The sequence below is a fragment of the Microcaecilia unicolor genome, chromosome 3 (genome assembly GCF_901765095.1).
Source record: "Microcaecilia unicolor chromosome 3, aMicUni1.1, whole genome shotgun sequence".
NCBI classification, from domain to species: Eukaryota; Metazoa; Chordata; class Amphibia; order Gymnophiona; family Siphonopidae; genus Microcaecilia; species Microcaecilia unicolor.
In genome coordinates this window covers 153,651,413-153,665,832 of record NC_044033.1, presented here as the reverse complement: position 1 = coordinate 153,665,832, position 14,420 = coordinate 153,651,413, and the positions used below count along the sequence as shown (strand labels likewise).

The 14,420-nt window shown below is 42.4% G+C and overlaps 1 protein-coding gene across 6 annotated transcripts in view; it reads right to left on the bottom strand.

The window, feature by feature from the left end:
* The window catches only part of RASGRP3 (RAS guanyl releasing protein 3), a 290,955-nt gene that overhangs the window by 45,448 nt on the left and 231,087 nt on the right, over positions 1-14,420 (bottom strand). For all 6 annotated transcript variants that reach the window (XM_030196501.1, XM_030196499.1, XM_030196504.1 and 3 more), the window contains 3 exons: positions 9,373-9,450; positions 8,411-8,524; positions 2,122-2,237 (listed from right to left, as the gene is read on the bottom strand). In XM_030196501.1, the coding sequence (XP_030052361.1) occupies positions 2,122-2,237; positions 8,411-8,524; positions 9,373-9,450 (308 nt within the window). The remainder of the gene's footprint in view (positions 1-2,121; positions 2,238-8,410; positions 8,525-9,372; positions 9,451-14,420) is intronic.

The following is a 14,420-nucleotide window of genomic DNA, read 5'->3' as shown; positions in this document are numbered from 1 at the left end:
AGGCTTCTAGCATTTGTATACAGGCACTTCAAATTGTGTTTTTTTCCTTTGATCTACAAGCTACTTATAAGTTGAAGGGGATAATGCGCATCCTTTATCCTGCTCTCTCATTAAGCACACCTGGCTTACTTTAAGCATTGTTGAAACCTCTCTACTGGGATTCCCTAAATGTCCTGTTTCAATAGTATCCTCCAAGGATACTCCACACCGAACCATGCACTCCTGGGCAACTGTCGGCTTTCTCCCCAATTCTAGTATAAAAACTGCTCTATCTCCTTTATAAAAGTTAGCGCCAGCAGCCTGGTTCAATCCCAGTTAAGGTGGAGCCCATCCTTTCAGAACAGTCTCCCCCTTTCCCAGAATGTTGCCCATTTCCTAACAAATCTAAATCCCTCATCCCTGCACCATCATCTCAACCACGCATTGAGACTTCAGAACTCTGCCTGCCTTTTGGGTCCTGCGCATGGAATGGACAGCATTTCTGCAAATGCGACCCTGGAGGATCTGGACTTCAGCTTTCTACCTAAGAGCCTAAATTTGGCTTCCAGAACCTCCATCCCACATTTTCCTATGTCATTGGTACCCACATGTACCAAGACAGCCAGCTCTTCCCCAGCACTATCTAAAATCCTATCTAGGTGACATGTGAGGTCTGCCACCTTTGTACCAGGCAAGCAAGTCACCAGACAATCCTCACGTCCACCAGCCACCCAGCTATCTATATGCCTAATGATTGAATCACCAACTACAACAGCTGTCCTAACCCTTCCCTCCTGGGCACAGTTTGGAGACATATCCTCCGTGCGAGAGGATAGTACATCCCCTGGTGGGCAGGTCCTGGCTACAGGAGTACTTCCTACTTCACCAGAGTGATGATCTCCTTCTAGGAGACTTCCCTCTTCCAAGGTAGCACAGGGGCTACCAGACTGGAGGTGGGACTTCTCTACAACATCCCTGTAGGTCTCCTCTATGTACCTCTCTGTCTCCCTCAGCTCCACCAAGTCTGCTACTCTAGCCTCAAGAGAATGGCCCCGGATCCTCTCTGTTTATCCCTTATCCTTTTTGACTCTGTTACCATTTTTCTCTCTTTCACCTCCTCTGACAGGGCATTCTAGGTTTTGGTCAGGAGAGGTGGAGTGGGGCCTGCTTTTTGTTCATGGTGGGGTGCTGGTACTGTTTTTGGTTTTAGCTTCAGCCAAAACTGTGTGGCGAATTTTAGCTGCGGATTCAGTTTCAGCCGGATTCAGTTTCAGCTGAAACTGAAACCCCCCCAGTTCTGGGTGCCTTCTAATTTATTAATTTAATGTACAGCTGTTAGAACAAAAGACAGCAGAGTGGAGTACAATCTTTATCAGGGATAACTACATACAACCTCTTCGCAGTTAGCCACTATCCCAGAATTGATATCTATACTCTTGAACAAAATAGAATAATAATTATAATAACTTTAATTTATTAATTTCCCTATCAGCCAAGAATTGGTGAGTAAGAGGTACAACCTAATGATCAGTACAATAAAACTATAACATGCAGATAATTAAAAGCATCAATTAATTAACTTCATAGTTTAAAATATGCTAAACTATCAAATTATAAACAAGGTAACATCAAACCACAAACCCTGTGAAAGCATTCTGGAAGAGCCAATTTTTCACTGCCTTTTTGAAATCAAAGAATCTTTCAGATGCTAAACCTTTTTTGTGGGGAAGGGAGGGAGAGGGGAGATTATTCCATTTATGAGGTAATAAATAGAAATAAAATAAAACACAAGAAAGAAAAATAAGGTGATACCTTTTTTATTGGACTAATGTAATACTAAGTTAATACATGGTTTGACAAGTTTTCAAAGGCACAGGTATCTTTGAAAGCTTGTCACAAAATGTATTGTTAGTCCAATAAAAAAGATATTACTTTATTTAACTTTCTTTTGTTTTATTTTATTTCTATTTATTACCTTTAAAGTGGCAGCCACGCTACTTTATCCATTTATGAGATGCCACTACTGTAAATGCTTTATCCATAATTTAATAACCTAGATGAGTCACCCTTTCTGTGACCAGAGAACAAGAAAACATTTCAACAAGTAGATTTCTTTTATAGTTGTTGTTGTAGTTGACTTACTGGTCCTTATCCAAAACACAGAAGGAATCCAGGAAGGGAAAATTAGCAGCTATGCTTTCAAAGTCTTCTTGAGAGATATAACCATCCTGGTCGTGGTCATAGTTCCTAAAAACGGACTGAAAAACAAAACAAAAAGAAATTGGAATGCTACAGTTATGCAAAATTACAAAAAATAAAAGATAAAAGGGAGTTTAATGCAGCTGTTAATGTTAACAATTAACATGACTCACAAAAATTCCTATTAGTGGGAATGGTATCAGTGGGGAATAGTAGTTACCATACAGTAGCTGCTTAACACAGCATATTATAAAGTTAGCTGTTCCTTCACATGTGTAGTAAATTGTATTCCACATTATTGGCTGTGCCATTAATAAGTAGTAGTAATCATTTCTATGTGTTACCTGCATGGCTACCTTTCCCAGACTGCTGGGAACACCCTCAACAGTTACTGTAGACATTTGGCTAGATAACTTTAACTGTTTACACACACTGAGCAGCATTTTAGAATGGACGTACAAATCAGAATTGACACACCCAGGTCAGAACGTCTCAAGTTCCGTAAGAATTTTGGAACAGAATCTGCCAACATAGAGCCTGTTCTAATATTCCTGGAGAAATAGATGTTTATGTGTCAGTTATGTGCAGCAGAAAAATCCATCTTAGATTCATAAATGTCTAAAATATCAACAGATCAACAGCAGTAAAAAAAATGTATTGTAATGGTAACATAGAGAGATGTAGGTGCCACAACATAAACGTTTATGTCGACCCAGGGGCGTAGCTACGGGTGGGCCTGGGTGGGCCCAGGCCCACCCAGTTTTTTTCTCAGGCCCATCCAGAGTCCCTCGCCGTGTCTCCTCGCCGGCTCACCTTCTCCCACCCCCACCGTAGCGCCGCCTCCCACCCCTGCAGCAGCGTAATTTGCTCGGCGACGGCGCTGCCTGACAGCTACAGACGCGGCGTGATGTCCTGCTCCGGGGCCTTCCCTCTGCCGTGCTGATTCAACTTCCTGTTTACGCAGAACGGAACGCACGCGGCAAAGGGAAGGTCCCAGAGAAGGTCGGAGGAGGCGGGACGATCGAAAGCGTCGAATTTGAAGGTAGGAGGACGCGGGAGCGCAGCGGGGAATTTGAAAATGAGGGAGAGACGTCGGATTGTGGCGGGGGCAGGGAAGGAAAGACACTGGATTAAGAATGGGGAGATTTGATGGACTGGAGAATGGAAGAGGGATCGCTGAAGTATGTGCAAATTGCAAGTGCTGCAGTGGGGGTGGGAGACTATGAGGTGCAGGAGGATGCAGCACCGATAGTGTTGAATACAAGCACTGGGGGGGGGGGGAAAGAGAGAGGAAGACAGTGGTCTCTGCTGGCACTGCAAGGGAAGGGAGATTTCTGGATGTGTGTTGGGGTGGGGGGTAAGACAACGGGGAACTAGCCCTGCAAGGGGAGGGGGCTGAAGGGAAGGGAGAGGTGCTAGACTTGTGAGGGGCAGGGAGTTGGAGAGAACGGAAAGGAGAGAGGTACTGGACTTGCAGGGGGAAGGTTGGAGGGAAGGGGAGAGGTGCTGGATTTGCAGGGGGAAGATTGGAGGGAAGGAGAGAGGTGGTGGAATTGCAGGGGGGGTTGGAGGGAAAGGGGAGATGTGCTGGATATGCTGAGAGTTGAAATGAAGGGGAGAGGTGCTGGACATGTAGGGGGGCTGGATGAAAGGGAGAGAGGTGCTGGGCATGTAGGGGGGGCTGGAAGAGAGGTGCTGGATATGCAGGGGATAGCTAAAGGGAAAGGAGAGAGATGTGGACCTGCAAGGAGGGTTGGAGCAAAGAGAGAAAGGTGCTAGACCTAAGGGAGGGGTTAGAGAGAAGGGAGAGAGATGCTGGCCAAGGGGATAAAGGAAGAGGGAGTCAAATGCTGAACCCACAATGGGAGAAAGAGCCAGATGCATAAGGGGAAGGAAAGAGAGAGAAAGAGAAGCTGGTTGGGGTGGGATCAGAGAGGAGAGGAACACATTGGTGTGGAGGAGGGAGAAAGGGGACATAGGGAGGTGTACAGATACAGAAGGGAGATGATGGGCATTAGGTGGGAGTATGGGGAAAGGCACACAAATGTGAGATACTGTATGGGGATGGCAATGGCATATGGGCACAGAGGGGGCAATGCCTGACAAGGGGGGGAGGGGGATATGGAATAGAATACAATGCTGGACACAGAGAGGGTGAGAGATGGCAGATAAGGGTACACAGATAGGAACACAGAAGGGATATGCTGGGCATGGGGTGCATAGGTGCACAGAGGAATGATGATGGATGAGGGGATATGAACACAGGGGAGATACTGGACAAGGAAATATAGGAAAACGGAGATGGATGATGGACATGGATAAAGAAGAAATGTCAAATGGACAGGAGACCCTGGCAAATGAGTTAAGAGAAGACAGGGGGAAGCAGAAATCAGACACTGGGACCAATATGATTTGAAAAATAAAATGACCAGACAACAAAAAGGTACAAAAATAATTTTATTTTTAATGTTGTGAATATAATATGTTGGATTTGCACTGCTACCCTCATTGAAGTTATGGGGAGCACGGTAGGGACAGAGCATGGGTGCATCAGGTTGTTGTTTTTTCTCTTTCAAAAAAGTTGTAGTGCCCACCCATCCAACCTGTTGGCCCACCCAAAAATTGCCTTCTGGCTACGCCACTGTGTCGACCAGTTCAGAGACACAGACTTATTTTTCCTGAAGCTGTCACAGAACTCAGTATCCCAGTTTTGCTTTTGTGGGGAAATACTCCCTTAATACCTCCAGTGGAATGCTGCTCAATACAAACATCTTTCTGAAACCTACATGAACCACACAGCAGGTGTGAAACTCAATGTTGATCCTTTTGGACATAGATGTGCATGCCCTATTTGAAATGGGGATAACATGATTAAATTTTAGCCCTGCCCTAGCCCCACCAAAACAGACCCACACAATGCTCCCTCCATATGCACATTTTAGAGTTTTAGACATGTATATCTCAGCTTTATAAAATCAGGATTTTAAATGTTTATACAACATAAACATCTAAATGCTGATTTATGCACATTTCATAGCACTTTAAAATAAGCCTATGTGAGGGGGGTATATAGAACACTGCCCCTCACCCTTAAGAATGATCCTCAGGTACTTCAAACCACCTTAAAAACCCTAGTCACATCAGGAGGGGAAGTGAGACGGGAGGGGTGAAGCTGAAAGAATAGGAACCAGAAACTATAAAAGGTAGAGCCAGAATGGGGTTAAGGTGGCCCGGGGATGGAAGAAGTGATCTCCAGCATACACCTTCACAACGTATGTCTAACTACTATGACCTGGCTAAGGTAAGCCAACCTTTACAATTGGATACTTATGAACCTGGGTCTGAGGCGTGGCTGGCCTAAAGAGAGTGAGAAAGAAACTTTACAGACTGTGTTTGGGCCTTGTCAGCCACGAGCCCTTGTCAAGACTTTTCCCTCTGAATTAAAGAGACTTTAACTTTTTGTTCCTGACCTTGTGCAGTAACAGGCCTCAGGCTTATTGAATAAACTAATAAACTAATGTTACAGTCTCTCTTCTATGTTTCAGCATAACCAACACTCTTCTAATCTAGCTTCATGACAAACACACAGTTATTCCGAATATGTTCAAATGTTATAATTAATTATCTGACTGAATTATATTGTTGATATTTTTTCTTGCCCAAGAATTTCAAGGTGGGGCAATCATGCATTCAACATGAAATAAACTCAGCGCCAAAAATCAGCTCATTGATATTTCTCAAAATTAAGCAGGCTCAAGTAAATTTGTTTTAAGACCTCAGCGGTGACTCGTTTCACAAGGGCAACACTACCTTTGACTTGCCTAACACCTCATAGTTCTAGAATATTGCTTGAAACTATTTATTATAAGAAAAACCTAATTTTTTTCAAACTTTTGTAATTTTGCTTAAAATTAGTGTGTAAGGTATCAAGATCACTTAGCTTAAATGTGTAGATTATTTTGCTGTAGGGCTGTCCCAACATAATAAACCTGGACATTTGCGACATAACGAAACCAAAGACCGAAATGGACATATCCTAATTCTTCATCTCTCTCTCTAAGTTCCCCCAATGTATTCACCATACTTGAACCTCATTCTAACATAATACCACCTTGTATTTGTTCATACCGGAACTGGCAAACGCCGTTACGGTACTATGTAAGCCACATTGAGCCTGCAAATAGGTGGGAAAATGTGGGATACAAATGTAACAAATAATAATAATAGTGTGGCATGTTTTGCATCTGCTGCATCAGGGTTTGGTCCAACAGTGGTGAATATGGCACTTAACCAGCTATGCGTCAGCTGGCTCCGGAAACTCGGAAATTCAATGCTGATGCCCTATCATGGCCCAAAATTGAATTTCCAGGTTTAATGCCAGAGGTGGCCACAAAACACTGATTGCTTCTGGCTGAATATTGAACCCCTAAATTTTAGGCGCCTTTTCAGCTGAGAACTTTAGGCTCCAATATTTGACTGCAAATAAGGGACAAATTTAGGAATTTAACTTAGGAGCCAGTTCACAAACTGTTTTCTGCATGTTCAGGAGCATTGGTTTTGATTTGACAATAAACTGTTTCTACTTGGAATTTAAAGGTGGGGGGATGGTAAAGGCTATATTGTTTGCTAAATCTGGTTGGCCCCTAATCAAACCTTATCTGATTGATTGAGGGGCTGATGTAGAAAATGGCACAATAGATTCATGTGCAGGTGGCTGAATGCGTAGCTTCTACAGTGAAATTATTAAGAAAATAAATCACGGCAATGCAGTAAAATAATACAATATAAATACAAAGCTTACAGAACTTGTGTGCTAATCAAAGGAAGTCGGCCGGATATATGTGCACAAAGGTTCTGCAATGAGGAAAGCTTCACTGTGCACATGACCAAACAAAATGAAAAGTGCTGTTCTGCGCATAAAGATTAGCTTCACAAAAATTTCTTGCACATACAATTTCAGACATGCATATAGAGCTGTTATCTTCCATTCTGTCTTTTAATTTGCAGGCGCTTGTTTTGGTCACAGAAAAAAACTTTTCGGTTTGCCGCTATTCTCTTTACAGTACACGGATCTGGAGTGCTAGAAGGCAGAATACCTTTAGTTGTTGCATCACTTATTACCCTTTACTTGGGTCTATTGTGATTGGCATTTCTCCTTTTAAATCAACCCCTGATACAGACACTGTTGGGGAGATTCTATATATGGCGTCTAAAAAAATAAACGCTGAAATCAGTGCCGACTAAGCATATTCTATAATCGGCGCCTAGATTTAGGTGCCGATTATAGAATAGGATTAGTTGATATTTCAGTGCCTAAATTTATGCACATCCATTCACACCAATGAAAATGTGGCGTAAATTCCAGTGCATAGATTTAGGCGCACTGGGCCATATTCTGTAACTAGGCTCGTAAATTTCAGAACGCCCACAAAATGCTCATTTCCCCATCCATAACCAAGCCCCTTTTTGCCTGCGCATGATAGAAGTTCAGCACTTGCATGCCAAAATTCTAATCAGTGCCGATTAGTGCTAATTATTGGTTGTTGTTATCAGCGCTCATTAGCTTGTTAAGCTTGCTAAGTTATGCACATTGTTATAGAATCTACATTGATTCTGGCATGGATCTCTAGGCACGCTATCTAGAATCCAGGGATGTGCGCTGAAACATGGCCCTTATCGGGTCCGTGAATTAAAGATCTGTCCCTATTTTGAAGGCTCTTGGTGCTTTTTGTTTGCTTTGACCCTCTCCGTGTTGCTGCACAGAAACAAAAACTGGCATATAGGCATTATTTTGCATGCTGAATACAGGACTTTCAGGAATACATGCTTGTTAAAAGTAAACATTTCCATTTTCTCAGATCTGCTGTTGAAAACTCAGTTTCTTAGGAAATGGTTGAAAAGGGATATGTTATTTTCACTGAGACAGTAACTATACAGCATGTTATTTTCACTGAGACAGTAACTATACAGCATCGTTCTCAACATTTTTATGAACGTTGGGCCGCAGTCTTTAATAAGACTTTTTGAAGGCAGTATTGTTGCCCTATCTATAACCATCTCTCTGAATGGAAGATGGAGATTGTTCAGCTCAACACAGAAATTTCTAAAATCCGCCCCCCCCCCCCCCATTCCAAGAGGCCATCAACTGGATCCCTGCAGCTCTCAAGATGCTGAGGAATGGATGGAGGGAAAAGCTTTCTGTTCAAGGTGGTATTATTTCCTCCATACTCACATCAACTAACTTCCTTATATGTTTATTGATGACTGTGGGATCAGGTTTGGGAGTCACTCCAGAAGCCCAGTCCAATGGCACTACTGGTTTGTTGGGAGTTGTTGGGGAGGTAGGCTGTAAACAAACACGATAAAAGGATATTAGCACCAATGGACTCTACTTACATGGTGTATCAACAAACTGTAACATACTGTACCAAAAGTTAAATTCACTGAAAATATCCTCCTTATAAATTTCTTCTTCCAAGTTTTACATTTTCACTCATTCATGTGCTTTGGTTAAAAGTGTTAATTGCAGCTATTGTCATGAATAAAAGATGAAGTGGAAATGATGAAGCAGTAAGTTAACCCTTTTTAGTTGGTTCCTGGTCTATTTTAATGACACCAAACTTGAGACATTTGCAGTAGGCACTCTGAAACTGAGCTCTACTGAAAACAGCAAAATGACCTTTCCAAGGAAAGCTAGCAACTATTTTTAATACTTCAGGCTAATCATATGGCATCTCTATCAGCTACCTCAAATATTATTTGAGAGGGCCAATCCAGGCTCCAGCATTGAATATCTGGGTATGGCCAAATCTGGGTACCGGCTGATATTTAGACCAGCCATTTTGCTGTCCTAACTTTATCCAGACACTTACCCAGTTAGCAGATTGAATATCACTACTAACTGGGAAAAATCCCATTCCCCCCCCCCCCATTCCACCCTCTTACTGCCCTAGCAGTAAGTGGATAGTGTGGCAGCGGTCAGAACACATATTCAGCAGCGCCGCCCAGTTAAGTGTTCTGTGGCCGGCCAAGTGGAGCCAACCTTGGTGAAATCTTTTTAAATATCTAACCCATAGTAACTATGCATAAATTCACTCGCTTTGTCTAAATATAAACCAAGTAGGCTTTAGAGTTGCGCTGTGCTTTGTTCTTTTAAAAGGTCCCAAAGAAAAACAAAGGAAGAAAATATCTCACCGATTTAGGATGCCTTGGCTCAAGCACCAGTGAAAGCTTATAAATATCATCTTCTGTGTGATAGAGGTCCAGAGAAAGCTACGTATAAAGAGATATAAATCGCTGCAGTCAGATCAGGCCTGTAAGTATATGCACAAAGTTCAGTCTCTATCCACAAAGGCTAAAACTGAATCCAACATAGGTAACAGATAGTCCAGGAGATACCTTCAGCAGGCCCTTTACTTTAAATGGAAGCAGCTCCAGGATACCAACTGGTTCCATCTGATTAAAGTAGACAGTGCCAGTCTGGGTTTTAATCCATAGCATCTATGGACTTTGAACTGCAAATCCATTTGGCTTAGCCTGTCCAGATGACGTGGAAACTTGTTGGGAACTCTTGCTGTAGCAGATTTAGGGATCTATGTACGGGCCTGTGTTATTTTAGCAACTGGGCATGCACAAAATAATTCCAAGCCAAGTCTTCTAAGTAACTTTCTTTATAGGACAATGGATTCTACTGACAACTGTTTGATGCAGAAATACTGCACATGGGCTATGCCATGTCATACCAATCTGAAATCCCCTGCATTCTGAGGTTAGCATGGAAACAGCGGAATATACCAGAATGTTACACTTTTATGATGTTTGTGTGGATGTGGGGTAGGGCTGGGGGAGTCTGTGGTTAGTGGTTGACCTAGAGACAATCTGGGGAGAAGACCTCCAAATTCTTTTTTTTTAGTGGTAGTACTGGATCTGTAGTTTCTGTTGGACCTGCTAATCAAGAAATGTAATAAGTTAATCCAATTAAAATTTATTAGTTTCCATAATATATTTTGGGTTTTTTATCCTTTATTTCCATGCATTCAAATGGACTAACTTGGCTACCGCACTATTTTACAGAAGATACGTCACCATACAACTATCTACTAAAAGAGGTAATGTAACTTTCTAATTTCGATAGGATATTCAACAAAACAGCAGTTAAAGAAAATAGCGTATATTTTAGCGTAACCTTTGGTTTATGGTCCTCAGTTGATAATGTTTTCTTTTGTATCTTACATGATGACTATGGAATTTTAAAACTCATTTGCTTTTTATTTTGAAAACCGTACAGCTGATATTCAGCACAGGAAGTGGTTTAAATGAAAAGCTAAAACAAACAAAAAAGGCAACAGTCTCCTTACTATGGTAGAATAATAATAAAAAAGGTAGACTGATAGAAAACATTAACACATGAAATAATTTATTGGTGTGAATCAAAAAAACAAACCCGACGTGGCCACGTTACACCCTCAGGCTGTGTCAGGGGTCAAAACTAAGAAATAAAAACATAGATATCAAATCATCAAACATACTTCATATATATCAACTTTCATTATAAAACATTCATATGTGTCATTATATTTTCAAAATAATTTCAAATAAATAACAAACAACATCAATATAGATATACAGTCAACCATGAATATCAAACAATTATATAAAAACTCATATGTGTCAATCATGATAAACATTCATGCATGTCATAAATTATTGCAAAAATTTGATTCACACCAATAAATTATTTCATGTGTTAATGTTTTCTATCAGTCTACTTTTTTTATTATTATTAAATGAAAAGTTGACATAAGCATTGAAATGACTAGTAATACTTATATTTAGTACTGATATGTATTGTCTGGATAATTATTCAGCTTATTTTCGAAAGAGATCGCCGGCCATCTTCTGACACAAATCGGGAGATGGCCGGCCATCTCCTGAACCCGGCTAAATCGGTATAATGGAAAGACGATTTTGGCTAGCTCCAACTGCTTTCCGTCGCAGAGCTGGCCAAAGTTAAAGGGGGCGTTTCGGAAGGGTTTGGGAGGTGGGACGGGGGCGTGGTTATGAGATGGCCGGCTTCGGCCGATAATGGAAAAAAGATGGCTGGCTCTGACGAGCATTTTGCTGGCTTCACTTGGCCCATTTATTTTTACGACCAAGCCTCAAAAAAGTGCCCCAATTGACCAGAGGACCACCAGAGGGAATGGGGGATGACCTCCCCTTACTCCCCCAGTGGTCACCAACCCCCTCCCACCCAAAAAATAGTTAAAAACATTTTTTTGCCAGCCTCTATGTCAGCCTCAAATGTCATACCCAGCTCCATGACAGCAGTATGCAGGTCTCTGGAGCAGTTTTTTGTGGGTGCAGTGCACTTCAGGCAGGTGGGCCCAGGCCCATCCCTCCTACCTGTTACACTTGTGGTGGAAAATGGGAGCCCTCCAACCCCCCCCCCCCAAAACCCAATGTACCCACATGTAGGTGCCCCCCTTCACCCCTTAGGGCTATGGTAGTGGTGTAGAGTTGTGGAGAGTGGGTTTTGGGGGGGATTTGGGGGGCTCAGCACCCAAGGTAAGGGAGATATGCACCTGGGACCAATTTTTGAAGTCCACTGCAGTGCCCCCTAGGGTGCCCAGTTGGTGTCCTGGCATGTTAGGAGGACCAGTGCACTACATATGCTGGCTCCTCCCACAACCAAATACCTTGGATTTGGCCGGGTTTGAGATCGCCGGCATTAGTTTCCATTATCGGCGAAAACCGAAGCCGGTCATCTCAAACCCGGCAATCTCTGACACTTGGCCGGCCCCAACCGTATTATCGAAATGAAAGATAGCCGGCTATCTTTTTTGATAATATGGTTGCGGTGCCGCTTTACGGCGACAGCCATCTAGATGGACGGCGCCGTTCGATTATGCCCCTCTATACTGCTCCACTTTCTCTCCACCTCTTTGCTATACAGATAGTGTTGGGCAGGCCAGAGGGATTTTCAAGAGACACTATCCAAGTGTAGGGCAATTCTATAAATTTGACACATATGGTATGTAAGGTTGCCAACTGGATCCAGATTCACTTGACAGGATTTACCCCACTGCATGTAGTAGGGACTTGTAGATTTGATCCCCCTACTGCATTCCCTATGAAAGCAAGACCAGAAGTCTCTGCATGCAATTGTGTAAATCCAGGGCTGGATTAACTGTTGGGCAACCTTATGTATATTTTCTATATATTTTAGCTATAAGCTATAAAGTTTTACTTCAGGTATACTGCACTATTTCCCATCCCCCATCTCTCTTTTCCTATCAGCCACATGAAGGAATTTCTGGCTGGTCACATGCTCTGATGGTGAAAATGTTGCTAAGACAACTGCCAACTCAGATACCTGATATATCTTGTTACAAAAGTAATTTACTGAAAAGAGGAAATGGCAAGGACACCAAATGCAAGCTTCCAGCACATATGAAAGTCCTAATTACAAGTCTCCAGCCCATAAGCAGCCCCTATGATTGGTCCAGGGTAGAGGAGAGGTGGATAATCACCACAGCCTATAAAACCACACTGCAGAAAAACCAGGCTTGGGGAGAGAGTTTCAGATCCGTCCAATGGCCTATGGTTTTTCCCGAAGGGGTTTGCTTCCTCCCCCTTCGTAGAACCTAATTCTCTATATCTAAGAATCTTTCTTTCATTTATTCTTTCTCTGCTTTCTCTCTGTTCTGTGACCTTTGTATGAGGAACAAACTCTTCTTCCTTCTTTTTCTCTTCTTTATATAATTAGTCTAATTACTTATAATTACCAGAGGTACCGATGTTAGATTTTGTAAGTTTTGTTATAACTTTACAACTGATGCATGATGCTGTGATGGTGGGCGAGTAATTAAAAAGCTTTTTAATTCTCTCTAATTCCTGTAAATTATTTCTATAATATTTTATAAAATTTCATGAGTTGTTTTAGAGAATAGCAAACCAAAATACACAGCCTAATACAATATGCATGTAAATGTCAATAATTACCCTATGTGACATTCTATAGCAGTGTTTCCCAAGTTGGTCCTGGAGTATCCACATGCCAGTCAGGTTTTCAGGACATCCACAATGACTATGCATGAAATAGATTCCATACACTGCCTCCATTATATGCATATCTCTTTCTTGTATGTTCATTGTGGGTATCCTGAAAACCTGACTGGCATGGGGGTTAGACAAAGGGAACAGAAGAACTCTGGTTTACTCTGTTCCAGTGAGAATGTGGCTGCAGTTGTCAAAAAGTTCTTTATGTTGCATAAGGTGTGATATCATTCGTGGTTATATTTGGAAAGCTAGTGCATTTAGTGACATCCTACGGAAGACTCCTGAGGCAGGCCTTTGCGGCTGAAACACAACTCGTGTCAAGTCATTGAATGTTTTAATAAACTTCTGGTATTTTGAACATCATCTAGCTTCCATCTTTTTTTTTTTTTTTTTGCTGTGTTTGGCACATGGCAAGGGGATTCTCCAGGGCTGTTCTATAAATACCAGCTCAACTTAACTGCAAGGGGATGTACACAGGAGAGGAGCAAAGGCAGGATATAGGTGGGCTCCCACTTACACGAATTTTTATTTATTTATTTATTACATTTGTACCCCACGCTTTCCCACAAAATGCAGGCTCAATGCGGCTTACATAGTAATTCGAAATACAAAGTCTTGCAGCATACTGTAAGTTATACACGTCCCCACCGTATCTAGGTGTCTGCACTTAAATCAGCTCTATGACTAGTGTTTACATGTCGGGTATGCTGATACCGGGTTACACTTGTATTCTATAAAGGAACTTGGGTGCTTAGATTCCATCTAATATAATAAAACGCACCCTCAACATTCTGAGGACAACGTTCTATGAAGTCTTGAAGCCTGAAGCCTGAAGCCTGAAGCCTTGAAGCCTGAAGCCTTGAAGCCATCTGACGTCACTCCCAGGCTGAGGCTGAAGGGTTCGTGGATTCGTGGTGTGAAGCCTTCAAGCCAGCCAGCCGTCTCTGCCCCGCCCTCACGACAAAACAAACAAATCCGGAAGCGAAACGTCAGGGAAGGAGGCGGCGCTCCCGACGTCTAGCCTTCCCTTCGCTGTGTTCCGCCTTAAAAAGAAGGCGGAACACAGCGAAGGGAAAGCTAGACGTCGGGAGCGCCGCCTCCTTCCCTGACGCTTCGTTGCCGGAAACGCCATGGAGGTAAATTGAAAAAGAAGAAAAAACAAAACAAAACGATGCATGGATGCG